Raw genomic sequence first — 26,615 nt, 5'->3', positions numbered from 1 at the left:
GAGGTGGGAGAATCACTTGAACCCAGGAGGCGGAGGTTGCAGTGAGCTGAGATCACGCCATTGCACTCCAGCCTAGGCAACAGAGTGAGACTCTGTTTCCACACACAAACACACAAAAGTCTGTTTTAGAGTCCAAAGGTCATTAATTTCTTAGGGAGTTTCTACACCAGTTATAATATTTGAAATCAAGCCAGCAGAAAGGCAAATATCTTCTGCCTTAATATGGCATCCCCCATGCCCAATTTTTCATTCTATAAGCCTTTGCTGGAATATTCAATTTACCTCAACTTTATGCTCCCACTGAGGCTGTGAGTAAATCCTGAAAATTGAAAGTGTTCACAATAAGAAACCATGACTGGCCCTCTTTCTATGAGCTAAAAATTGACCTGGTAGACATTACTAGTGCTGCCAATACTTCCAACCCTCTATCCCATCATAGAGGATTCCATTTCCCTGCCCTTTCAGGTTAGGCATGCCTCTGTGTCTCTTCCAGCCAGAAACACTGAAGAACCAGGGCACAATTCACTACGTGTTGACAGGGGGCTGCCTCAAGATCAAAGCAGCCTGAAATGCTGAGTCACTACATGGAGGAGAGTTTGCTAGACTCTCAGTGTTCTTCCTGGGAGCAAAAAGTAAACCTCTGCTATGTTTAACCACTGACATTTTTGGTGCTGCTTGTTACTGCAGCATAACTTAGTTTATCCTGACTGATATACACAAGGTCATATCTTGAATTTTGTTACTCTGTTACAACTTGTACCAGAACAGAGTTAAATAGAGTGGCAGCATTTGCAATTACATATCAAACAAGGGAAGATAAAGTTGAGACATTCTATTTGAATGCATGTTTAGGCTGTAAGGAAAGAAAAATAGCTAGAATAAAATGTCTGACATCATTGAGTTAGAATGTCTTTGCCCTTCCTCCATATTTCAAGTTCTGGCAAGAATATATTCATTCCTCATCTCTTTGAAGAGATGATGTTTCACAGAGGCAAAGACTATCCAAATGCCAATATATGTTTTAGATAGCTTATCATTTTTAAAAGGAAGCCTTTAAAAAGCAAAAATATTAGCCAAATATAGTAATGTTATTTTAATATATTTCTTTCTGATGAGGTAATCTGCCTATATCATTGAGGCACATTTTTTATAAACACTTTATTTAGCTATTTCTAAAAATTCTTAAGAGAAATACTGCAAATCAGTGTAGTTCAAACATTTGTTGAGTATCTGCTATATGCCAGCAATACAGTAATTGTATGCACTAAGTGTGGGTTGAGCATGAAGACAGGCCTCTAACTAAAGATGAGAACAGCAGGGAAGGCTTTCTGGAGGGGTGGCTTCTGGAGCCTGAGCTATGCCATGTCTAAAACTGAGTACTTCCAAAGAGAGGCCAATTCTTAAAGAAGTATTGGATAGAGTACACTATCCTGGGGAGGAAAAAATAATCACTACAGTTTCAGATTGAAAACAAGACAAATGAATGAGTCTGAGCCCCGCAGACTATCCTGCTTTCCAAGGAAAAAAGTTCTTAGTGAAAACAGAGCATTCCCGTGGGCCTCTGGGTGAGTACAGGAACACATGTATTTAGTGGTGGCACTGCCATCGACCTATGACACAACTCCAGGCAAAACACAGCCTCACTGAACAATCTCAAACTTCTTAATAACAAATGTTCTTGTAGTCCCACCTAATACATATAATGAATCTTCTTGCTCTTCCCTGGCCTGTTAATTAATTATAACACCTCTTATCTTTAAAACACTTCCCACTCTCAAAATGAACATTCCAACAAGAGAACTCTAAATATCAAATTTCAGCAAAGGGAAAGTTTAGGTTTCCACATTTTCTATTAGTACATTAATCGAGGCTGGGTGCAGTGGCTCACGCCTGTAATCCCAGCACTTTGGGAGGCTAAGGCAAGAGCATCGCTTGAGCCCAGGAGTTTAAGACCAGTCTGGGCAACATGGCAAAACCCCATCTCTACAAAAATTTAAAAATTAGCCAGGCTTGGTGGTGTGCATGCACCTATAGTCCTAACTACTCGGTGGCTGAGGTGGGAGGATAGCTTGAGCCCAGGAGGTTGAAGCTACAGTGAGCCAAGATTGCACCACTGCAGTCCAGCCTGGGTGACAGAGTGAGACTCTGCCTCCAAAAAACAAAAAAAAAACAAAAAAAAAAAAAAAAAAGGAGAAGGAAAAGAAAATTAATTGACTAATATTTACATAGTATTAGGCATCCTGTATCATATAAATTCATAGTAATGAATATTTAAATAATAGACTTCTTCATTTTTCTTTTGTAAACTAAAATCGTTCCTGCTACCCTTTGAAACTTTGGGATAAGACATATGCACATAATTTAACAAGACTGAAAGGAGAAAATGCTTTTGTGGACTACCACAGCCAGGAAAGGAAAGGAAGGGTAACCAAATACCACCTAGCTTTGCAATAGAAGTGTCATGTCGTGGGGCAAGGTTTAACTAGGCTAAAGGAATAGAAAAGGGTATATCAAATGGGGAATTGTTCCAGAAACAGTGAAGACAACACAAGAGGGCAGAGGGAAGGCCAGAATGCTTGGAGCAGAGTGTTCACGTTAAAGAAAAGGTGAACAAGCTCCATGAGGTCTCCATGTTACCTTGTATCTGCAGAAACATGCTTAGCCACATAGTACACGTTCAATATATTTTTGCTGATTGACAGACAGAGACCCTGAGTGTTAGCATATGAACTTAACTTCATTCTGAAAGCAATGGGACCAATTCAGATTTCTGAGAAGGTGATGCAAAGATGGAAGCTTTACCTTTTGGAAGATGCATCGGGTAGCAACAGTAGCAGGAGTCTCAGATAAAATATTTATACATAAAAAGGTATAAACATGTTCTAGCTCACAACAATTGCCACAGTAGGAAAGGCACAGTTTATAGCTATTAAGGAAATCCAGAGTTAACATTTCAAGTCCCAGGGAATGTCAGCTTTTCATTCCATACTTTCCATAAATTCCATTCTCTGTTTGTTTTTTTTTTTGATTCCTGAATTTCCCTTTTAAAAGTGCAGCAGGCCATGACTCTGGGATGTCCCGTCCTGTGACTTGGCTGAGAAACTGCTAATATCAGATGCTTTCCCTTAAGCACATTTCTGAGATTCAGCTGGAATATGAATGAACAGATGCCAAACGAGCTGGGGTTTTAAGTTCTCTAACATTGACCGGGGCATATAGTTCTGAGTTTGCACCACATCTAAGCAAAGCTAGATTAGACAAAGGCATTTTTTGTAATAGCAGAAGTTCATGGTAAAAAACTGATCCAGACTGTTAAAATGAATACTGCCTGCATGCATGGATTGCTTCCGGACTGGAAATGAAATATGTTTTCTCTTTTTCCAACTGGTGATTCACACTGCAACCTTAATAGCTTTTCTCTAATGATGATGCATTCTGAATAGAAACATTGCTAAAGAGTATTTTTAGCATCCATAAAATGTATACTTCATTTAGATCCAATTCTATAAAATAGCTCTAATCTGATACAACAGGAATGCAAACTCTCAACATGTTAATTACATTCTTCAATATTTATCATTTTCTTCAACTCTCCCTTACTTGTCCCCTTTCAGAATATAGGACTTTGTTTACTCGCAGTACATATCAAATAAAAATACAGAGAAAAGTTCTCAATGACTAATTATGTTGATAAAGTTAAAAGCATTCTAAACTGAAAATACAAATTAAGAAAAACATGCTGTTAGTTAAGCATTGTTTAAAACCATTTTTTGGAACACAAATCTTTGTTGAAAGTCGTATTGGAGTCACATAAGCCAAAAAGTCAACCTAAGAAGTTCAGAAATCAGATGCTCAAAGGTCCTTGAAGGCTGTTTTGAGAGTGCAGGACTGACTGTTTTCAGTTGCAGAAATCACGTCTCCATATGCAAATATGTCTCTGAAGGGGTTTTTTCAAATAATGCAACACATCCGTATTTGGAATCTTTGTATTTGCATACAACCACATGCCAAAACCCCTGCAAAATTAAGACTCCATTCTCACAAATCTTGTTTTTAGACACTGTAAGGGAAAAAGGAAAGATATCTCTTTCTTTCTACAAAGCATGCAAAAAATTAGACAATTTTTTAAAAGAATTTTTAAGGTTAAAGATATTTTTAATTCCAAAAGAGTAAAACAAAAGTCAAAATTATAAGTTAGATCTATTCGTCATACCAGACTGTAAGCATTAACACTTAGTAGTTAATATATTTTATAAGAAATAGTTCTTATTCATACTTAAGCTCATGTGTATGTTTTACCCCATGCCTGAGTAGGACTCATAACTGCGGAGGGCTGTGTGTGACTTCTCAGGTGCCCCTCTGTCTGTCCTGCTCTCTTAATCCTAGACACAGGTAGGAACCTAACATTAACTACCTCTGGGAGATAATTCACCCTCAACACCAAGGTTTCAGTCAGAAGCTATGTAATTTCATTCCCAGGTGAATATCAATACTATTTCCCCACACATTCTTCCCTTGTTAAACTTTTATAGGTCTGTTGTCTACACTAAATTGGAAAATTCTTACAAGCAGGGACTAGGACATTGTATTTACAGTGCTTTATCAAAGATTCTGCCCAACAAGGTTTTTAATAGACAACCCAACAAGGTTTTTAATAGACATTTGTTGATTCATTAATTTATTCAGAACGTACATATTTACTGGGTGCCTGCTCTGTGCCAAGTACAATTTTCGATGCTAAGAGAGTCAGCAGGAAACAAAGGAAGGAAATATCCCTGCTCCCTTGAAGCTTATTTCTAGATGAAGAATAAACAAATAAACATATATATGTTTACATATATATATAGTTTATTTTATATATACATAGAGATACTTACATACATGAAGTATGCGAGAGGTGATAAATGATATAGAGAAAAATAAAGTGGAAAAGAGGCATAAGAGAGTGGTGGGGGGGTGTCAATTTTAAAAGAGTGGCCACGGCCGGGTGTGGTGGCTCACACCTGTAATCCCAGCACTTTGGGAGGCCGAGGTGGGTGGATCACCTAAGGCCAGAAGTTCGAGATCAGCCTGGCCCACATAGTTAAACCCCGTCTCTACTAAAAATACAAAAAATTAGCCTGGTGTTGTGGTAGGCGCCTGTAATCCCACTCGGGATGCTGAGGCAGGAGAATCTCTTGAACCCGGGAGGTGGAGGTTGCAGAGAGCCAAGATTACACCATTGCACTCCAGGCTGTGCAACAAAAGCGAAATTCCGTCTTAGAAAACAAAACAAAACAAAAGAGTGGTCAGAGGAGGTAATAGTTAAACAAAAACATGAAGGAAGTGAAGAAGCAAGCCTACAGGTTACTGGCAGGAAGAATGTTCCTTGCGTGTTCAAGGAACAAGGAGGCTAATGTGGTTGGAGTCAAGCAAACAAGAGGGAGAAGAAAGTGAGAAAAGCCACACAGGACTTCAGGGTTTGCTCTGACTGGCCTGGGAAGCCGCCAGAGGGTTCTGAATAGGGCAATGATAGCATATGCTTTACAGGCATCACAGGCTTGCCGACTGCTGGGCTGAAAAGACACTCAAGGAGGTCAAGGGCAGTAGCAGGGAGTCTGAGCCCAGTCAGCCAACTGCTAAAATAGTAGAGGTGGGAACTGATGGTGGTTGGTGCCAAGATGGCTATGGTGGCAGTGGTAAGAAATGGTCAGATTATTAGACAGATCCTGAAGGCACAGTCAACAGCATCATTTACTGAGAGATAGGATGTGGTTTGTGAGAGAAAGTGACAAGTCACAAAAGGCTAATATTTTTGGCCTGAACAAATGAAGAATGGAACTATCATTACTGAGATGGGAAAACTTTGGGAGGGCTGGGGGAGCATTTCTGAGCTGTTAAGTTGGAGATGTCTGTCAAATAGGCAAATAGATGGATGAAGATGACATTCCAGAGGGAGACTTGGGCTAGAAATTTGGGAGTAGTATATAGATTGAATTTATGTGAAATTAGCAGATAAACAGAAGAGACAAGGTCCATGGACTAAGCCCAGGGGCACTCTAAGACATTGAGATAAATCTATAAGAAGAGAAGAAATTAAGGAGCATGTAATTTTTTTTTTTTTTTTTTTTTTTTGAGAGGAGTCTCGCTCTGTCGCCCAGGCTGGAGTACGGTAGTGTGATCCCGGCTCACTGCAACCTTGGCCTCCCAGGTTCAAGGGATTCTCCTGCCTCAGCCTCCCAAGTAGCTGAGATTACAGGCACCCGCCACCACGCCCGGCTAATCTTTTGCATTTTCAGTAGAGACAGGGTTTCACCATGTTGTCCAGGCTGGTCTCGGACTCCTGACCACAAGCAATCCACCCACCTCAGCCTCCCAAAGTGCTGGGATTACAGGCGTGAACCACCGCGTCCGGCAGGGGCATGTAATGTTCTAGAGCAGAGAAAGCACTTCAAGAAGAAAGGAGAAAGGAGTGATCAACTATATCAAATAAGATCAAAACTTTGAACCAACCATTGGATTTAGCTGTAGTGACTTCAGATGACAGGACTTTCAATGGAGCGGTGGGAGGTGAAACCCTGACTGGAGGGGTTCAAGGAAGAATGGAGGACCTGGAGTATAAATAGCCCTTTTGAGGAATTTTACCATAAAGAGGAACAGAGCAGTGGGGTGTTAGCTTAGAGAAGTGAGAGCTAGACATAACATTGTCTAACTAACTTGTGACAGAAATAACACAGTGGTCAAAAAACCAGGCTTACCTGGGAGCGGTGGCTCACATCTGTAATCCCAGCACTTTGGGAGGCTGAAGCAGGAGGATTGCTAGAGCCCAGGAGTTTGAGACCAGCCTGGCCCCATCCATACAAAAACTTCGCCAGGTGTGGTGGCATGTGCCTGTAGTCCCAGCTATTTGGGAGTCTGAGGTGGGAAGGATCACTTGAGCCTGGGAGGTCGAGGCTGTAGTGAGTTGTGATTGTGCCACTGCACTTCACCCTGGATGACAGAGTGAGATCCCGTCTCCAAAACAACAATAGCAACACAAAAAAAGCAGGCTCTACTGCATATGGTGACTTCCTTCCAAAAAGTAAGAAACAGAAAGAGAGGGAAGTGAAGTAATTTTACAGGGCAGATATCTGACAGACACCATCTCAGCCATGGTTAACATAAGCAGTGATAACTCCTGTAAATAGTACCGACCCTGGATACAGGTCAGTACTTTATGGTTTTCCTCCCCCAAATCCATAACCTCAGTCTGATCATGAGAAAAACATCAGAAAAATCGCAGTTGAGGAACAGTCTACAAAATAGTGGATAAGTTCCAACCAATATTCCTCAAAACTGTCAAAGTCATCAAAAACGAGGAAAGTATGAGAAACCATCACAGCCAAGAAGAGCCAGAGGATACGACAAATAAATGTAATGTGGTATCCTGAATGGGATCCCGGAACAGAGAAAGGACATCGGGTAAAAGCAAAGGAAGTCTGAATAAAGCATGGACTTTAGTTAATAATAATGTGTCAATATTGTAATGAATGCAGCACACTCATGCAAGATGTTAATAATGGGAAACTGGGTGCGGAGCGTACGAAGGATGTAGAGTATCCGGGAACTCTTCCTACTATCTGCTAAACTTTTCCATAAATTTAAAACTGTTCTTAAAAAAATACATCTAGGCCCGGCGCGGTGGCTCATGCCTGTAATCCCAGCACTTTAGGAGGCTGAGGCAGGCAGATCACCTGAGGTCAGGAGTTCGAGACCAGCCTGACCAACATGGAGAAACCCTGTCTCTACTAAAAATACAAAAAAAAATTAAGCCGGGCATGGTGGTGCATGCCTGTAATCCCAGCTACTCGGGAGGCTGAGATAGGAGAATCATTTGAACCCGGGAGGCAGAGGTTGCGGTAAACTGAGATTGAGCCATTGCACTCCAGCCTAGGCAACAAGAGCGAAACTCCATCTCAAAAAAAAGATAATAATAACATTAAAAAAACACATCTATTTAAAATTTAGAAAGAAAAGAAAAGAAAAAAAAGAACATAGAATATGCAGTCTGATCATGTGGTTAGAATCTTAGTGTGCCATTTAGAAGACTGTGACTCAAGGCAAGTTACTTAAATTCTCTGAGAATCAGTTCACCTATCTATAAAATGGAAATAGGAAGAGTGTCTACCTGATAGAATTGTTGTGATAAGTAAATGAGATAATCCATGTAAAATGCTTACTACACTGGCCAATAGTAAGCCTTGACAGGAGGTAGCTTTATTATTATTACTACTATTATTTTGAATCTTTATTGAATATACAAATGCACACTTAATGTGATTTTACATTTAATTTTTAAAGTAATTATTAATGATTTATATAATAATTTCCCTTTTCTTTCTTGAGAGGAAGAAAATTGAATACAGCCTATTATATATCATTTGCAAAAAGCGTTTCTCAGTACATCGTAAGTGTTGAGAGGTTTTACGGTGTCAGCTGCTCCAAATAATTTAATTTAAATACCAATCTATGGTAATGTAATCAGATGAGTTGTCTCCAGAGGTTCTGTATGTACTACGTTATCATGTCTGTAACGTAAACAACATATTTCATTTGGGCTTTTGGGCTCTTGCTTTCACTAAAAGCCATAAAGTCATCAGTGATAACCACAGAATATATTATCTTGTGATTACATTATTTTTAATAACAATACTTGACAAAAGTGATTTGAAGAGTACTATGTAGAATATGTTTAAAAATAAAAGTAATTAAATGAAGTAATGAAAGAATGTAGTAAAATATCTGTTATATGAAGACACTATTAAAAAAGAGAATTTGGCCTAAGCAATGGCTTACCAATCAGGTTGTGCATCAGACTCACTCCTGGGGTTTGACAAAAAATGAAAGAAGCTGGACCCTCAACCCAGACTTACTGAATCAGCAGCTCTAGGAGTGGGACCTGCATCTGCGTATTTAAAAGACTGCATAGGTGATTTGTGTTTGTGAATGATTGGCTTACCTTATCCTGCACACACTGGTCATATCATATAGGCTGCTATATGAGCTGCCTTTGTAAACATAACCTGACACTCACCGTCATCAAGAATCATGATCGGCTCGAGAGAGCTTTACTTAGTATATTACAGTTGTTTTCTACATTTAAGCTTGGGCTGTCAGCTGTCCTGAGCATACAAAGGACTGCCTCTTTGATTCAGTCCTCCATCACTCTCCTTCCCCTCTCGAAGGTCAAGTTTTCCCTACCTGCACCTCTTCCCCTCTTTCTCCCTTCGCTGTGCCCACAGGAAAACTCGGCATGTTTAGCACAGGCAGTTGCCTCAACACCCTGAACTGGGCTAGCCTTGCCTTCTTGCTGAGCCAAGAACTTGTGCAGCACCTGGTCAGGGCCAGCTCAGTAGTCCAGGCAGTCAATAGGCATGACCACCTGCACAATGAATTACAGCTGAAGTATCATGGAGTAAACATTTTAGACCCTTTCCCTGTGAGAGAATGAATACACAAAGGGACAATGGCCAGCTTATATATAAAAATAGAACTCTGTAGGCAATGTACATCAACCAGTCCAAGAAACCAACCTACCGTCTACAGTATCTAACAAGTTAAACTATCAGTAACTGGGTTAAACTGTAGCAACTAGCCCAGGCAGCCAAACAAGAACCCCTGTAGCAACCTGTCCCAAATGGCCAGGACTTGAATAATTACTGACCACTTCCTCAGTTTTTGCTCCTACTTCCAACTTAGGGCCAACCAGAGAAAGCCAATTATGTACCCCTAAACAAACACACAAAATACCCCCTTTAGGTAGCTCAACTACAGCTTCCCCATATCAACAGCCTCCAATCAGGACATAGCTGAAGCCTTCTTCTCCCACCCTCCTCCATCTTCTGTCTGCTTTTGAGTTTCTGCCAAACACAAGCAATGGTGGCTGGCTCCCTTGCTTTGAAAAAATAGCTTTTGTTTGTTCTCATTTGGGTGGTCCTCATTCATTTTCACCACTAGGAAAATAGGGCTGCATGCTTGAAATGGATCACTGAATTGTTCTTTGATGCCAGAAATGTCTGTACTTTAGGGAGGCTGTTAGATGTGGCCAGAAAGAACACAGCAGTAAGGGGAGAAGTGTAGAGTGGCTGGGGTTAAGGACATAAGCCTTGGATCCAGACTACCATGGTTCAGATCCTGGCTCTTCCACTTCCAGCTGGTGAACCTGAACAAGTTACTTAACCAATTTGTACCACAGTTTCCTGACCTGTTAAAAAAAAACACTGGTGATGATAATGACTCACAGAGTAATTGGAGAAGTTATATGAGACAAGCCATGTAAAGCATGAATATCTGGATTTCAATACTATCAACAGAAAGAGAGAGAATAATCTGCCTCACTAATTTACCACACCCACCTGGTCCCATTCACCAACATTAAACTGGACTAAAAACACTTTTCTTTCTCAAAGTCAGTAACTCTAGGAAATCAACGGGTATAAATACTGTCCACGCCAAAATCCATCTCAAAAAGATCTGATGGGGAAGTGACCTTATCCCTCAAAATCCCTCAAATGCACACTGGAAATCTCGTTTTCTAGAAATCAGACTTTTTTTTTTTTTCTTAAGGGCCATAACTTAAAACTACAGAGCTTAAAATATATAAACATTTTTTGTATAACCAGAAGCCCATTGCTACAATTCAAAGACTGTGACCATACAGTTCATCAGTAACCAAGGAAACTCTCCTCTTAGGTCTTCTGCTAGTCCTGGTAAGAAAAATCCTATTTCAGACCATTAAAGCTAAGTTATTTTGACATAATCATGATTCTTTTCAATAAACATTAAACATGACATTGTGGAATATCAAATCTAACCAAAAATGCCTGTACTTAACAAAACAAAGATTTTTGTCCGAATTATCTCTGGCTACACTCAACACTTCCAGCAGGCAGTTGCTCAACTTTCCAATGTCTGCATAAAATACAGTTCTGAAGCCAATTTTTTTAGATTAAAATAAAAAGCCACTCTTTAGCATAAACCTTCATTCAACGAAATTGGGTAAATAAGATTTAATTAAGAAAATTAGGAGCCGCGTTCATTGCAAACCGTAGTTTACTTTAGCATTTCACTTGTAATTAAGTTAGGGGCTTAGGGATGCATTGAAAACACCAAAGGATAAATATCTCAAAGTTCTAAAAATGTCTCAATACTAAAACGATGTTCTGGGGTGATTTTGCAAGGACCACAAGACATCATACATTGCGAACCCAGTGAGGGTGGCATCGCGGACGAACAGAAGATGCTTTCACGCTGGTTATCTGTCTTTCCCAGGCCTCGGCTCCCTTGACATTGCAGCGATACCCAAAATTCTTTGAAAGAGAAGGGAGGGAAGGCATCTGGGTCCCAGGGAGTCTCTGCATCCTCCCCAGGAAAGGAGGGGGCCGGCTCCCTGGCAGGAACTTCCCGGAGGCCGCGCCAGCCCCGCGAGGGACCCCAGCCATGCAGGGCGACGCCGAGCGGGCCCCGCGGCGCGCTGGGCTCCCCCGCCGCCCCCGGCCGGTCCCCGCCGACTCACCCAGGCCGCGCCAGCCCAGCGCGCCGTCGCAGCTGTCCAGAACCGCGCAGAGCTCTCCGAGCAGCGCGGGCGGTAGGTCGAACAGCAGCGTGTGCGCCGACAGCGCGCCGCGGGCCCCACAGTTCCCCGCCATGGCTCGGCTGCCCGAGCCCCGGGAACGAGGCGGAGCCCAGGTCCCTGCACGCCTGCGACAGGCCGTTACACAACCGCGGAAATCCTGCTTCCACGACGGCAGCAGAGCCCTAGGAACACGCCGTTCTCCGGTCACTGCAGGGGCGGTGCCCACGTGACGCAAGGCGCGCCTCGCCCGAGATGCCCCTGCGTCCGCCTGGCCAGGCCTGGGGGTTACCCGACCCGGGTTCTCCCTTCGCTGGCTTTGCGCCCCTTCACACCTCTGCGGTGGGGACGGAGCTGCCGAGACAAGCAGAGTGAGAACTGGAGAAAGCCCAGAGCTCAGAGCTCCCAGGAGCCCACCGTGCCCCACGGCTAGGCGGTCTCCTGGTGTGGACGGCTAGAGGTGTCATTACTTCTTACAAAAGTTTATTTTTGAAAGCTTCTCCCTTCCTTCCTTCTTCCCTTCCTTTCTTTTCTTCCTTTTTTCTTTGTTTTGAGTCAGGTTCTCACTGTCGCCCAGGCAGGAGCGCAGTGGCGCTATCTCAGCTCACGGAGCCTCCACCTATTGGGCTCAAGCGATCCTCCCACCTCAGCCTCCCGAGTAGCTGGGACCACAGTCGTACGCCACCACGTCCGGCTAATTATTTTTTTTCGTTTTTCGTAGAGAGGGAGTGTCGTTATGCTGCCCAGGCTGGTTTCAAACTCCTGGCCTCAAGCGATCCTCCCACCTCCAGCTTCCCAAAGTGCTGGGATTCGGGGTGTTAGCCACTGTCCCCGGACTGCTTCTTTTTTATCCTGTCAGAAAAGCTATCCATGTTCATCGAGGAACACTTGGAAAACCCAGAAAAAAACTGAAAAAAGAAGATAATCACTCACAACCCCACTCAGCCCATCACACTCTAAAAGTTTTGAGACATTTTCCTCCCAACTTTTACTGAATTTAAACAGATAAAAATGTGCATATATGGGATTATTATTGGAAAAGATGAATGTAGATACCAACAACAGAAAAACAGAAAAGACACCAAATCAGAGTAAAATTATGTTCGTTTTCTTCACGAGGCGGCCTCTCCTCCATACACCTACTTGGTTTTAATAAATTTTCTTCCTCATGGGCTTCCTTGATGAAATATCGTTCCATCATTTTTTCCTTCCTCAAAGTGCTTCACACAATCTTCCTTTTTGCCTTCAACATGGAGTTTAAGTAAAATTATTGTTTTGAAATCTTCACGGAGTTTAAGTAAAATTGTTGTTTCAAAATCTTCTAGGTCACATGAGGCATGTTACCAGTGACAAAAAGTTGTTTTGAAAGTGGTGAGAAAAATCTCAGCCTTAGTGACTGGAAGAGTGGGCAGTGGCCATCAGGTGAAAACACCAGAGGTGTTTTGAAACCTCTCAGATTGTAGTCTTTGGAATAGCTGCCCCTAGAGATCACGAGTGATGAAACACTATCATTTCATGCCCCTACCTGAATGGTCTTGTCAGCGAAAATACTCCATAAAAATGTATCTAAAAACTGGCAAAGCCCATACTGTGTGGGCAAGAATTTCGATATCCAATTGTTCAAGGTTTTATTGTCAATCTGTACACACTGTACACCAATCTACCTTCCTTCCTTCCTTCCTTCCCTCCTTTCTTTCTTATTTTTTTTTTTTAGTCGCTCTGATCGCCCAGGTTGGGGTGCAATGGTGCGATCTCGGCTCACTGTAACCTCCACCCCCTGGGCTCAAGCCATCCTCCCACCTCAGCCTCCAGTGCAGCTGGGACTACAGGTGCATGCCACCATGCCTGGCTAACCTTTGTAGTTTTTGTAGAGAGGGGGTTTTCCCATGTTGCTCAATCTGGTCTCAAACTCCTGGGCTCAAGTGATCCACCTCCCTAGGCCTCCCAAGGTTCTGGGATTACAGGCATGAGCCACCACACCCGGCCCTCTATACATCTCTTAAAGGGACTACCTGAACATGCTGAGCAACAGAGGCAAAAGGCCATTAATTATTTGGTAGCTTTTGAATTGCTACTCCAGGGAGGCAGACTCACTCAGAGGAAACAGGAAATCACTGCAGATGAGGGAAGCAATCAGAAAGGCCTGCTTTACCAGATCTTGTAATTTACCAAGAAGCAAGGATCCTAAGTGAAAGCTAGAGTATGTGAAATTTCCTGTATTTTCAGTGTTGGCAGTTGTTCTCAGACCATGTTCCCTTCCTATTCCTAAAACTGTCTTGAGTTTTGATTTTTATATCATCAGGTTGTATCATCATGGTTGCTATCAACTGCTGATCTCCCCGACTCCAATTCCTTCTCCTCGTTTTTAGACTCTCTAGCTCCTGGCTCATTGTTGCTCTCTCCAGTACTAATCCTGTCTTAGTTCTCAGTGATTTAAAATATATGTAGAATAACTATTCACAATAGCAAAGACGTGGAATCAAGCAAAATGCCCATCAATGATAGACTGGATAAACAAAACGTGGTATGTATACACCATGGAATACTATGCAGCCCTAAAAAGGAATGAGATCATGTCCTTTGCAGGGACAGGGATGGAGCTGGAGGCCATTATCCTCAGCAAACTAACACAGGAACAGAAAATCAAATACTGCATGTTCTCACTTATAAGTGGGAGCTGAACCATGAGAACACATGGACACTTGGTGGGGAACAATGCATACTGGGGCCTGTCAGGGGAGGGGGTAGGGGGAGGCAGTGAATCAGAGGCAATAGCTAATAGATGCTGGGCTTAATACCTAGGTGGTGGGATCATCTGTGCAGCAAACCACAATGGCACATGTTTACCTATGTAACAAACTGCACATCCTGCACATGTACCCTAGAACTTAAAATAAAAGTTGATGAAACAAAATTAAAACACACACACAGACACACACACACACATACATATATGTAGAATAGATGGTGATCTTTCCAATGCCCTGGCCTCTCATTTCCTTGACTCCTCTTCTCTGGTGACATTGTACTCCACCCAATGCTCCATTTCAGACACTCACTCCCATGAGCGTCCCCTAGAATTTGTCATTATCAATAGCTGCATCCCATCTATAATTTCTTTCATGAATCCACTCTCTGATCATACCTCCTGTCTTTCTAGCACATTCCCTCTAGTACTCTGACCCCAACAATCCTGTCCCTTCACCAGATATCCAATCCAAAATCTTGCTGCCTCTTTTCTGGCTCCACCTTCTTGACATCCTTACTTTTCTGCTTATCCATTAAGTCTGTGGTCAATTATTTTATTCACTCCTTTGCATATGCTCTACATTCCCTTGCTCCTCTCTCACTTTGTTGAGCTCTCTTGGCAAGTTTGCAATCCTGATTAAATCCAATTTTCTAAGTTGGCTCCACACCCATGCACCTGAGTGTAGCTGGGGAACGGGGTGGAAAACCAAAATCCTGTTAATTGAACTCAATTTAAAATCAAGGCCAAGACTCTCAAGTGGGTCCTTTATGCCACTGGACAAGCATACTATGCACCTTTAGCCCACGCATTCTTCTGGTCTCCTTGAAAGCTATGCTATACTTTCTTTTTTCTCAACTCCCATCATCCTGTCCTCCACCAATTATCTTGAGAATATTTATTGAGAATACTGATGCATCAGGAAAAAACTTCCACGGAATCTCACTACTACATCGAACTATCTACTAGCATCTTTGCCAATACACTCTTTCTTTTTGTTTTCCATGGATGAATTATCTAGGGTCCTATGTAAATCATTATACTTCGTTTGTGCACTGGATCCTATCCCTATTACCAATTCAAAGGCATCAAGGGCACATGCTTTCCCTGGTCCCTGTTACATGATCAGTTTTTCACTCTTTACCACCTCAATTCCATCAGCATACAAATATGATGTTGTTTCTTTCAACTTAAACCAAATTTTTTAAAAAAATTTTATTATTACTATACTTTAAGTTTTAGGGTATATGTGCACAACGTGCAGGTTTGTTACATACGTATACATGTGACATGTTGGTGTGCTGCACCCATTAACTCATCATTTAGCATTAGGTATATCTCCTAATGCGATCCCTCCCCACTCCCCCCACCCCACAACAGGCCCCGGTGTGTGATGTTCCCCTTCCTGTGTCCATGTGTTCTCATTGTTCAATTCCCACCTATGAGTGAGAACATGTGGTGTTTGGTTTTTTGTCCTTGCGATAGTTTGCTGAGAATAATGGTTCCCAGTTTCATCCATGTCCCTACAAAGGACATGAACTCATCATTTTTTATGGCTGCATAGTATTCCATGCAAACCAAAATTTTTGATGCCACTTCCCCCTTCTGTCTTTGGCCCCAATTCTTTGCTCCCCTTTGCAGTGTCGAGCTGAATATTCTCACTGTGTCCAAAGTTCTCCTCCCATCTTCTCTTAAACCAACTCTAATTAGAAGCACCCCTCCCACTTTACTCCACTAAAACTATTCTCTTCAGGGTCACACATGTCCACATCATTGCTACGTAAAACAATTAATTTCCAGTCCTCACTTACTTGACCTATTGGTAGTTTTGATACAGTTGATCACCCCCTCCTTGGAAACTTTCTTCGTTTGACTTCTAGGACACCACATTCTCTTATATTTTTCACTTACCTCATTGATCACCCCACAGCTTCCTTTGCTGTTCCTCCTCTTCTCCCTGAACTCTAAATGTTGGAGCACCCCAGGACTCAATCCATGGTTCTTCTCTATCTGCACCCACTGCCTTGCTGATCTTAATCAGTTTCAAGGCTTTAGGTACCATCTATATACATCTATATACCACAGACTACCAAATTTATGTTTTTAGTCCAGACCTCTCTCTTAAATTCTAGAGTCATGTCCAAAATTGAATTCTTGATCATGCCTCTTAAACCTACTCTTCCTGCATTCCTCCCTGTCTAGGTTAACAGCAACTCCACCAGCTGGGTACAGTGGCTCAGGCCTGTAATACAAGCACTTTGGGAGACTGAGGCAGGCAAACTGCTTGAGCCCAGAAGCTCAAGACCAGCCTGGGCAACATGGCAAAACCCTGTCTCTACAAAATAATAATAATAATAATAATAATAATAATAATAATAATAATAATAAATTATTAGTAGCTGGGTGTGATGTTACACGCCTGTAGTCCCAGCTACCTGGGAAGCTGAGGTGGGAGGATCACTTGATCCCAGGAAGCCAAAGCTGCAGTGAGCCATGACTGTGCCGCTGCACTCTAGCCTAGGTGACAGAGCGAGACCCTGTCTCAAAACACACACACACGCACACCCTCCAAACAATGCTCCCCTGGCAAATCCACCCTTTCCAGTTGCTTGAACTAAAAACTATAGAGTCATCCTTGACTCCTCTACTCATTTGCAGCTACCAGTGTGACCCCATGTTCAATCTACCAGCAAATCCTGTCAAGGCTATTCAAAATGTGTCTAGAATCTAATCAATTTTCCTCACCTCCACTGCTGCATTCTGGTTTGAGACACCATCAAATATTGTCTGGATTGTTATAGTAGCCTCTGAACTAAGGATAGCTTCCACTCTTGCTTCCAACACTGCAGTGAGATTGACTCTTTTAAATTCTATCTGTGTCTCTCCTTTGTTCAGAAGCCAGCAGTGGCTCCTAATTTCAGTCAATAAAAGTCAAACTCTTTATATAATCTGCATTCTTTCTCCCCTTCCCACTCTGCTGCTTTGCCCTCTGATTTTGTTTCCTTGTTCATTGTTCATTCTGCTTTAGCCACAGTATCTCCTTGCTGGTCTTTGAACACACAAGAGAGAGCCCCACATTGGAGCCTTTGCACTTGCCACTCCCTTGCCTGGTATGCTCTTCCCACATGGCTAAGGTCTACTCAGACCCCCATAATTAAAATTGCCATGGTCCATGCATTCAGATTGGGGCTGAGACATGATTGAAATTGGTCCAATAATGTATGAGTTGGGGAATCATATTTCATTCAGATAGCTCTCTTCTGGATCAGAATAAGAACATGTAGCAGCTCTGGTCATGGCAGGGAACCGTTTTGCAACCACATGGACATCAATATTAGAATGAAACAAGCCCTGGGAATCATGACAGGAAAAACCTAGTGAGAGGAAAAACCAAGTCCTTGCTAATGTCATTGAGCAGTTCATTCATTCTATGCCTGGAGCCTGTCCTACTTTTGGTCTTATAACTATATGAGATAAATTTCCGTTTTAAGCCAGGAATCTTGTGATTTGAAGCCAAACGCTTCCTAGCTGATGCACTAAGTGGGCACTTGGTAATACTCTCTGGTTTGTTGAGCGCCTATAAAACCTATGGGAAGAAAACGAATCCCTGTCTAAACCTGGAGTTCAAATGTATACACTATATCTGGTGGGATGTGAGATGTATGTGAAAACCAGATTGCAGAGAGAGGCAGCTGAGACCCTGAGATAAAATAAATGTTGGGAAAGAATGATTCTGGCAGCATGGGCAGAAGCAGTCTGAAGTCCTAGAAGTTCATGAAACTGGACTAGAACCCATGTAGACCCAGACACTTCAACCCCATCCTACCTTCCCAATGCCAGCATACATATTATCCGGAAAAGAGAGGACTATGGTTAAGTCACAAAACTGTTCCACTATGTGACATAGCCCTTTGCTATGGGATCCTCTCCAACATCCTCCGCCCCCAAGTTTTGGATACCAGAAGAATAAAGTGTTTTCATCCCAGCTGGAAAGAAGAGAGCAGTGAACTGCAAAGACTAACAAATGGAGATGCCAAGGAAATCCTGAAGGACATGGTGACAATGGCACAGATACACAGTAATATCAGTGGCCAAGCCCCAGCTAAGCACAGGCAGAAATCCTCAGAAATCTAGAAACAGGTGAGGGAGAAATGAGGTGAGGCAGACAACAGCTCTTAATATACATGAGACAAGTATCTTGGTAGTAGCTATTTTTACAGCCACCCTTAGGCATGGATGTTCAAAAGACTCTCAAGCTTGTGGGACCGAGGATATTTCTGGTTTGGGAAGTAATTTCAAAACAAAGATCAAGAACCTATCCCATATTTGAGCTTCATCACTTACCTATAACCTATGACCTTACCCTAGAGAGTTATATATACACTGGGGTTCAGGGATAGAGTAAAGATCGGGAATGGGGTGAAGACATTTGTGGTACACATTGCTTGGTTATTTTATTTTATTTAAATTTTTTTTTTTTGGTAGAGATGGGGGTCTTGCTATGTTGCTCAAGCTGGTCTCAAACTCCTGGGCTCAAGCAATCCTTCCACCTTAGCCTCACAAAGTGCTGAGATTATAGGCATAAACCACTGTACCTGGCTACTTGGTAATTTAAAAAAATGAATTGAACGTTTCTTAGGCTTTCATCACAATGACCTCATGAAAATAACCTGTAGCCAGGAGCCATGGCTCACATCTCTAATCCCAGCAATTTGGGAGGCTAAGCCAGGAGGATCACTTGAGCACAGGAGTTTGTGACCAGCCTGGGCAACGTGGAGAAACCCCGCCTCTACAAAAAAAAAAAAAAAATACAAAAATTGGCTGAGCATGATGGTGTGTGCCTGTAGTCCCAGCTACTTCAGAGGTTAAGGGGCGAGGATTGCTTGAGCCCAGGAGGTTGAGGCTGCAGTGAGCCGTGATCATGCCACTGCACTCCAGCTTGGGTAACAGAGAGAGACCTTGTTTAAAAAAAAAAAAGAAAGAAAAGAAAATAACATGTGCTCATTATTCCTCCAGTTCTATATGCATGTGTGTGTATATACGTATTTACATATTATGTACACAGATAATATATAATATTTTAAAATAACATTTGGTTTGTGTTCTCTTATAACTCAATCTTTTCCCATTTAATACATGAAAAACATTTTTCTAAAAATCGATTATGTCACAACATGATATATACTAAAATTTTAACAATTATCCTCTTAGGATTGATGGAGGAAAAGAGTATTCAGTACTTCATTTTCTGACTTGAGCTTTTTGTGTTTTCAAAACTTTCTACAGTTATTATGTATCATCTCTGTGATTAGAAAATCCTCAACTCTAAAAAATAATTTCCTCCAACACTTTGTGATTGATCTCATTTGATTGTTTTCTTTCTAAACCATTTTCATGGCATTTTTCAGTTTAGGGTATGTTGCTATGATAACATTTGCCTAGTCACCACTGACTTTTAAAAGTCTGATTTTTATGTTTGAATAACTTTCAGCCAAGGGCTTTTTATAATTTCAATATTAGCTAAAGTTTTCTTTTCTTTTCTTTTCTTTTTTTTTGAGACAGAGTCTTGCTCTGTCGCCCAGGCTGGAGTGCAGTGGCGCGATCTCAGCTCACTGTAAGCTCCGCCTCCCGGGCTCACGCCATTCTCCTGCCTCAGCCTCCCAAGTAGCTGGGATTACAGGCGCCCGCCACCAAGCCTGGCTAATTTTTTTGTATTTTTAGTAGAGACGGGGTTTCACCGTGTTAGCCAGGATGGTCTCAATCTCCTGACATCATGATCCGCCCGCCTCGGCCTCTCAAAGTGCTGGGATTACAGGCGTAAGCCACCGCGCCCAGCCTAAAGTTTTGTTTTTGAAGCAAACATTTATTTACCCCTAGGAACCCCAGACATGTGGGAAAAAAAAATCTGAGATTATGGCTAAACATTTTCTCTTTCATTAAAATACTCAGATTGCTTACAATTTGAGACTGGAAAACGACTTAAAGGTCCTAGTCCAACTCCTACAGTTTACAAGTGACACAACTGCTGCTGGCCATAAGAACTCTGGGTGCAATATTTATTGGAAAAATACTTACAAAAATGTTTATACAATAAAAATATTATTTAAGATATCCAAAATTTCTTTGGCATATAATGAACATAAATCTTGTGTATTTTCACTCTGAAGGATTTGGCTTTCTGTCCAGGTGTGGTGGCTCATGCCTATAATCTCAGCACTTTGGGAGGTTGAGGCAGGCGGATCACCTGAGGTCAGGAGTTTGAGACCAGCCTGACCAATATGGTGAAACCCTGTCTCTACTAAAAATACAAAAATTGGCCAGGCATGATGGCACACACCTGTAATCCCAGCTACTTGGGAGGCTGAGACAGGAGAATCACTTGAACCCGGGAGGTGGAGGTTGCAGTGAGCCGAGTTCGCGCCACTGCACTCTAGCCTGGGCGACAGAGCCAGAGTCCGTCTGGAAAAAAAAAAAAAAAAAGAAAAGGATTTGACTTTCTTTTCCTTGTCACTGAATAAATCTGCCAAATAAACCCTATCTTAGTCTGCTCAGGCTGCCATAACAAAATCCCACAGACTGCTAGCCTAAAAAACAAACATTTATTTTCTCACCGTTCTGGAGACTGGAAGTCTAAAATCAAGGTGTTGGCAGGGTCCAATTTCTGGGAAGGCTCTCCTTCTGGCTTGTAGATGGCCCCCTTCTTGGTACACCCTCACAAGGTCTTTCCTTGATGCATGCATATGGCAAGTGTGAACTAGCTCTCTGATGTCTCTTCTTATGAAGACATTTCATATAAAGACACTAATCCTATAGGATCAGGGCCCTACCCTTATGACCTTATTTAACCTTAATTACTTCCATAGATGTCCCGTCTCCACATACAGCCACTCCAGGGGTTTGGGCTTCCACATAAGAATTTGGGTTGGGTGATAGGGCTTGGGGGGGGTGTTAGAAACATTCAGTCCATAACAAACTCTCTGTGCATAATTTCAAGAAATGATGTTACATCATCAGGTTTCACAGTATACATCCTAACAACACTTGGTCATTCATTATCCACATCTTCCAGTCTTTCACAGCAGTTATTGTTCCTCTTGTTCTTCTTGTACAGAACTTATTACATTGTTCTGAAATTTTATGGAAGAGTAAAGCTTGGATGTAATCTGGTGCCTTTATAATGAAGACAATAACAAAGGTCTGTATGTGCAAATATTCAGCATATTTAGGTTTAAAAATCCTAGTAATTTTTCAGATCAAATGTCCTCAAGACTCATTCTGACAATTCCACATTTACCCTCTCATTACATACCATTGTTCTTGAATTTTTGCCTTTTTTGTCCTCCATGATGACACTCAGTATTTTTTTTTCCTACATACTGACTGTTTCTTCTGTTTTCTTAACTAGCTCTTCTTCTGGCCTGTATAATGTACCCATAGGCCGAATTTGTTGATCTTCTTATTTTGTCTTAGAGGTTTCATATAATCTCATTCTTCATCTATCAATCTCTAAGTCAACTACTTTGATATTTGTGTCATCAGCCCTAACCCGCCCTGCAGATTCTCTTCTCACCTCCTGCATTTATTGAACAATTTCATTTGGATTTCTTGCTTTCATCTCAAATCATCATGTCCCAAACTGATTATTTCCTAGAAAATCAACTTCCTTGTTTCTGGTCACATGGGCCAAGGTAACTCTGAGTAATTTTGACTGACTGATTAATACTATCTTCAGAAGGATTTACTGAGCACCTCGTAGTAAGTACCTATGTCTAATAAGTCACCAAATCTTGTTCTTCTGTAGTATTTCTGATTTGTGTCTGGGTCTTTTCCAATTTGTTTGTTACTTCATGTTTGAGGTTTTGCAGTATCTCTTACCTGGTGAACCCCTACTTATCCTTTATTACTCAATTGAAAAGCCACCATTTCTGTGTTGCAGGTTGAATTGTTTACCCCCAAAATGTACGTTTAAGTCCTAACCCTGAGTACCTCTGAATGTGACCTTAATTGGAAATAGGGATGCTGCAAATGCAATCAAGTTAAGACAAGCTCATATTGGATTAGGGTAGCCCCTAATTCAATGACTAGTGACTTTATAAGAAGAGAGAAATTTGGACTTGGAGACACAGAGGAGGAAAAGGCCATGTAACAACTGAGGCAGAGATGGGAATGATGCAGCCACAGCCAAGGAACTCCAAAGATTGCTGGCAACCACCAGAAGCTGGGAGAGGTGTGGAACGGATTCTTCCTCAGAGCCTTTAGAAGGAATAAACCATACACAGACATCTTGATTTCAAACTCTGGCTTCCAGAACCGTGAGAGAAGAAACTTCTGTTGTTTCAAGTCACTCTTTGTGGTAACTGGTTACAGCAGCCCTAGGTAACTGAACCACTTTATAATCTCCATAAAACCATTTATAATCTCCCCAGAGTTAATCATTTCTTTCTAGGTTCCGTAACATTCAGTACTACTTTCCATCAGAACTCTTTTTTTTGGTATTGTTTTCCTGTGGGTTTGTGGAGCATTGGTGTGTAGCAGAGGAGTCAGTCATCTCTGTGTACCTTGCATGCTGCTTGGCACAGAGTAACTTCCCAATAAATGTCTAATCAATGAAAGAAGTAATGACCTTGCCTTCAGCCAATAATAATTACAACTACCATTTAGTGAGCACTCACCATTTGCTAGGCACCGTGTTACTACTTTACACGCTATGTTCTGACAACAATTCTCCAACACCAACTGGGTGTCCTGCAATTCATCCCAATTCTAACACTACTGACAGATTCCACAAGTTAAGGACAAGGTCCATAATTTCTAACACTAACTACCCAGAGTTAACGCAGACCCCACAAGTAAAGGTCTCAGTCCCATGAATCAGCCCCCACTTCAGATGCCAGCTGCAAGACTCAGGTATCTCTAAGCTATCTGCATCTCTGCCTAGCTAAATACAAATTTGAGAGTCCCCATGATTCCCTCCAAGTTGGATAACTCACCAGAACAATTCACGGGATTCCAGAAAGTGCTATGCTTATTATTACCATTTTATTATAAAGGACACAAATGAACAGCAAGATAAAGAGATAGGGCGGCAAGGTCTGAAAGGGCACCCAGGACGCAGCTTCCATGCCCTTTCCAGATGCTCCACCCTCCCAGAACACCAATGTGTTCTAGTTTATTTGGCTGTAAATGCCCTTGCTCTTTTTAAGTAATCCACAAGCCTTACAAATCTCCACTACTCTGGCCACTAAAGTTGAGCTGTAAATAAAATTTTAAAGATAAAACAATTTTAAAGATAATTGCAACTCACATCTCCAGGACCTTTAATGTTGAATGTAGGTTAATATCCAAAAGCCGAAAACAAAAACGTTTTGTGTTTTCTGGCAATCCAGAAATAAGGACAGAATTGTAGTTTGAGAATAGTCCAGAAGATGTTTTATCTTGGGGTTTGAGAGCAAACACAAATGAAAAGGAGGTGAGAATGATGAAGAGATAGTTAGAGGGAAGAGGAAGCATGCAGATAGGTCTTTAAAAATCAATAAAATTTCCTTTGGATTAGTGATTTTATTTACAAAGCACTTTCCTTGAAATTGTAGCTTTAAAAGAAATAGAGAAGCATTAGATTACTGAGTTATTGGATTTCATGTCTGTAAGTAAATGCTTTATTTTCATAAGATAGCTTTCTTATCTAAACTGAGAGGGAGAAAATACTTTTTCACTTTTTTACGACAATTTTTAAAATTTAAGTATAATATACAAATTTAAGTATAAAATATACGCAAATCCTAAGTATAAACAGCTTGCCTCATTATCAAGAAGTGAAAGTTATGTAATCAGCCAGGAAACAGAACATTACTGAAATCCTGGAATTCCTTCTAAGTACCTCCTCCTGTTGATTATGCCTTCCTCGTCCCCAAAGATAAACAGTTTCCTGATATGTAAGACCATAGATTACTTTTGTTTGCTTTTCAGCTTTACATTACTCTTTATGCTATTCTATGTATTCTTTGCATTTGATTTCTTTTGCTTAGCATTATGTTTGTAAGCTACATCCATGAACATGTCAATTTGCTTATTTTAATTGTATAAAGTATGTGATTATACGAATATAATTTATTCATTTTTTCCAATAGTGGACAATTTCAGTTGTTTCTAGTTTTTAGCAATTAAGAATAACGTGGCTATGTATATTCTTGGTTATGTCTTTTGTAAACTTGTGCATGCATTTCTATTGGACACATACTCTACTTAGGAGTAGAACTGCCAAGTCATAGAACTTGCAGTGTATGTTCAACTTTGGTAGATGCTGCCAATTTTCCAAAGGAATTGCTTCATCTACATAATTTGTGGGGCCCAGCAAGAAGTAAAAATGTTGGACCTCTTGTTCAAAAAGCAGGAAAAAGCCCTATTAAAGATACTTAAATATTAAAGCTTTTTTGTTTCTTTTGCAATCTCTTGACTTGCCATGATGTTTTTTATTTGCTATTTAATGTAGTAAATAAAAAATCATTTAAAATTATTAGCACAAATTTTGCCATTGATATTTATATTTTGCAATGATAGTTTTTTTTTTTTATTAAGCTCTTGGTATTTATTAGCTCATTTAGTCCTTATGGCACTCTGAGTTGGATATTATTTTCTTTACTTTTCTTTCTTTTTTTTTTTTTTTTTTTTTGAGACGGAGTGTCGCTTTTGTTGCCCAGGCTGGAGTGCAATGGTGTGGTCTCGGCTCACCGCAACCTCCACCCCCAGAGTTCAAGCGATTCTCCTGCCTCAGCCTCCAGAGTAGCTGGGACCACAGGCATGTGCCATTGCGCCTGGCTAATTTTGTGTTTTTTTGTTTTGTTTTGTTTTTTCTTTCTTTCTTTTTTTTTTTTTTTTTTAGTATTTATTGATCATTCTTGGGTGTTTCTCATAGAGGGGGATGTGGCAGGGTCATAGGATAGTAGTGGAGAGAAGGTCAGCAGATAAACACGTGAACAAAGGTCTCTGGTTTTCCTAGGCAGAGGTCCCTGCGGCCTTCAGCCGTGTTTGTGTCCCTGGGTACTTGAGATTAGGGAGTGGTGATGACTCTTAACGAGCATGCGGCCTTCAAGCATCTGTTTAACAAAGCACATCTGCACCGCCCTTAATCCATTTAACCCTGAGTTGACACAGCACATGTTTCAGAGAGCACGGGTTTGGGGGTAAGGTTATAGATTAACAGCATCCCAAGGCAGAAGACTTTTTCTTAGTACAGAACAAAATGGTGTCTCCTATGTCTACTTCTTTCTACACAGACACAGTAACAATCTGATCTCTCTTTCTTTTCCCCACATTTCCCCCTTTTCTTTAGGACAAAACCACCATCGTCATCATGGCCCGTTCTTGATGGTGGCTGTCTCTTCGGAGCTGTTGGGTACACTTCCCAGACCAGGCGGCCGGGCAGAGGCGCTCCTCACTTCCCAGACGGGGCGGCAGGCCGGGCAGAGGTGCACCTCACTTCCCAGAAGGGGTGGCGGCCGGGCAGAGGCGCTCCTCACCTCCCAGACAATGGGTGGCCGGGCAGAGGCGCTCCTCACCTCCCAGACGGGGCGGCCGGGCAGAGGCGCTCCTCACCTCCCAGACGGGGTGGCCGGGCATAGACGCCCCTCACCTCCCAGACGGGGCGGCCGGGCAGAGGCGCTCCCCACCTCCCAGACGAAGGGCGGCCAGGCAGAGATGCTCCCCAGTTCCCAGACGGGGTGGCGGCCGGGCAGAGGCTGTAATCTTAGCACTTTGGGAGGCCAAGGCAGGCGGCAGGAAGGTGGAGGTTGCAGCGAGCGGAGATCACACCACTGCACTCCAGCCTGGGCAACACTGAGCACTGAGTGAGCGAGACTCCGTCTGCAATCCCAGCACCCCGGGAGGCCAAGGCAGGCAGACCACTCAAGGTCAGGAGCCAGAGACCAGCCCGGTCAACAGGGCGAAACCCCGTCTCCTCCAAAAATACAAAAACCAGTCAGGCGTGGCGGCGCGCGCCCGCAATCCCAGGCACTCGGCAGGCGGAGGCAGGAGAACCACGGGAGCCCGGGGCAGGGAGGCTGCAGCGAGCCGAGACCACGGCAGCACAGTCCAGCCTCGGCAACAGAGGGAGACCGAGGGCGAGGGCGAGGGCGAGAGAGGAGGGAGGCAATGATAGTTTTAAATACAAATTTAAAAGGGCGTTTAATGCATATCTGGAATCACCAAAATGACACGATTTGTATTTCATAGCTTGTACATATTTATTTCATTCTTATAAGAACTGTGGCAAATTCACACAAA

At 42.1% G+C, this 26,615-nt stretch overlaps 1 protein-coding gene across 2 annotated transcripts in view; it reads right to left on the bottom strand.

Annotated features, from left to right (window-relative positions):
- The window catches only part of IRAK3 (interleukin 1 receptor associated kinase 3), a 115,620-nt gene that overhangs the window by 47,549 nt on the left and 41,456 nt on the right, over nt 1-26,615 (bottom strand). The window contains exon 1 of one of the 2 annotated variants that reach the window (XM_031001115.3): nt 11,534-11,819. The exons of the other annotated variant lie outside the window; for it this stretch is intronic. Coding sequence (XP_030856975.1) covers nt 11,534-11,666 — 133 coding nt within the window. The 5' untranslated portion in view covers nt 11,667-11,819. Of the gene's footprint in view, nt 1-11,533; nt 11,820-26,615 lie in introns of those variants that run through there. 2 annotated transcript variants of the gene reach the window in all.

Source organism: Gorilla gorilla, chromosome 10, assembly GCF_029281585.2.
Source record: "Gorilla gorilla gorilla isolate KB3781 chromosome 10, NHGRI_mGorGor1-v2.1_pri, whole genome shotgun sequence".
In the NCBI taxonomy this organism is placed as follows: Eukaryota; Metazoa; Chordata; class Mammalia; order Primates; family Hominidae; genus Gorilla; species Gorilla gorilla.
The sequence above is the reverse complement of the archived record's forward strand: the minus strand, read 5'-3'. Positions and strand labels throughout refer to the sequence as shown.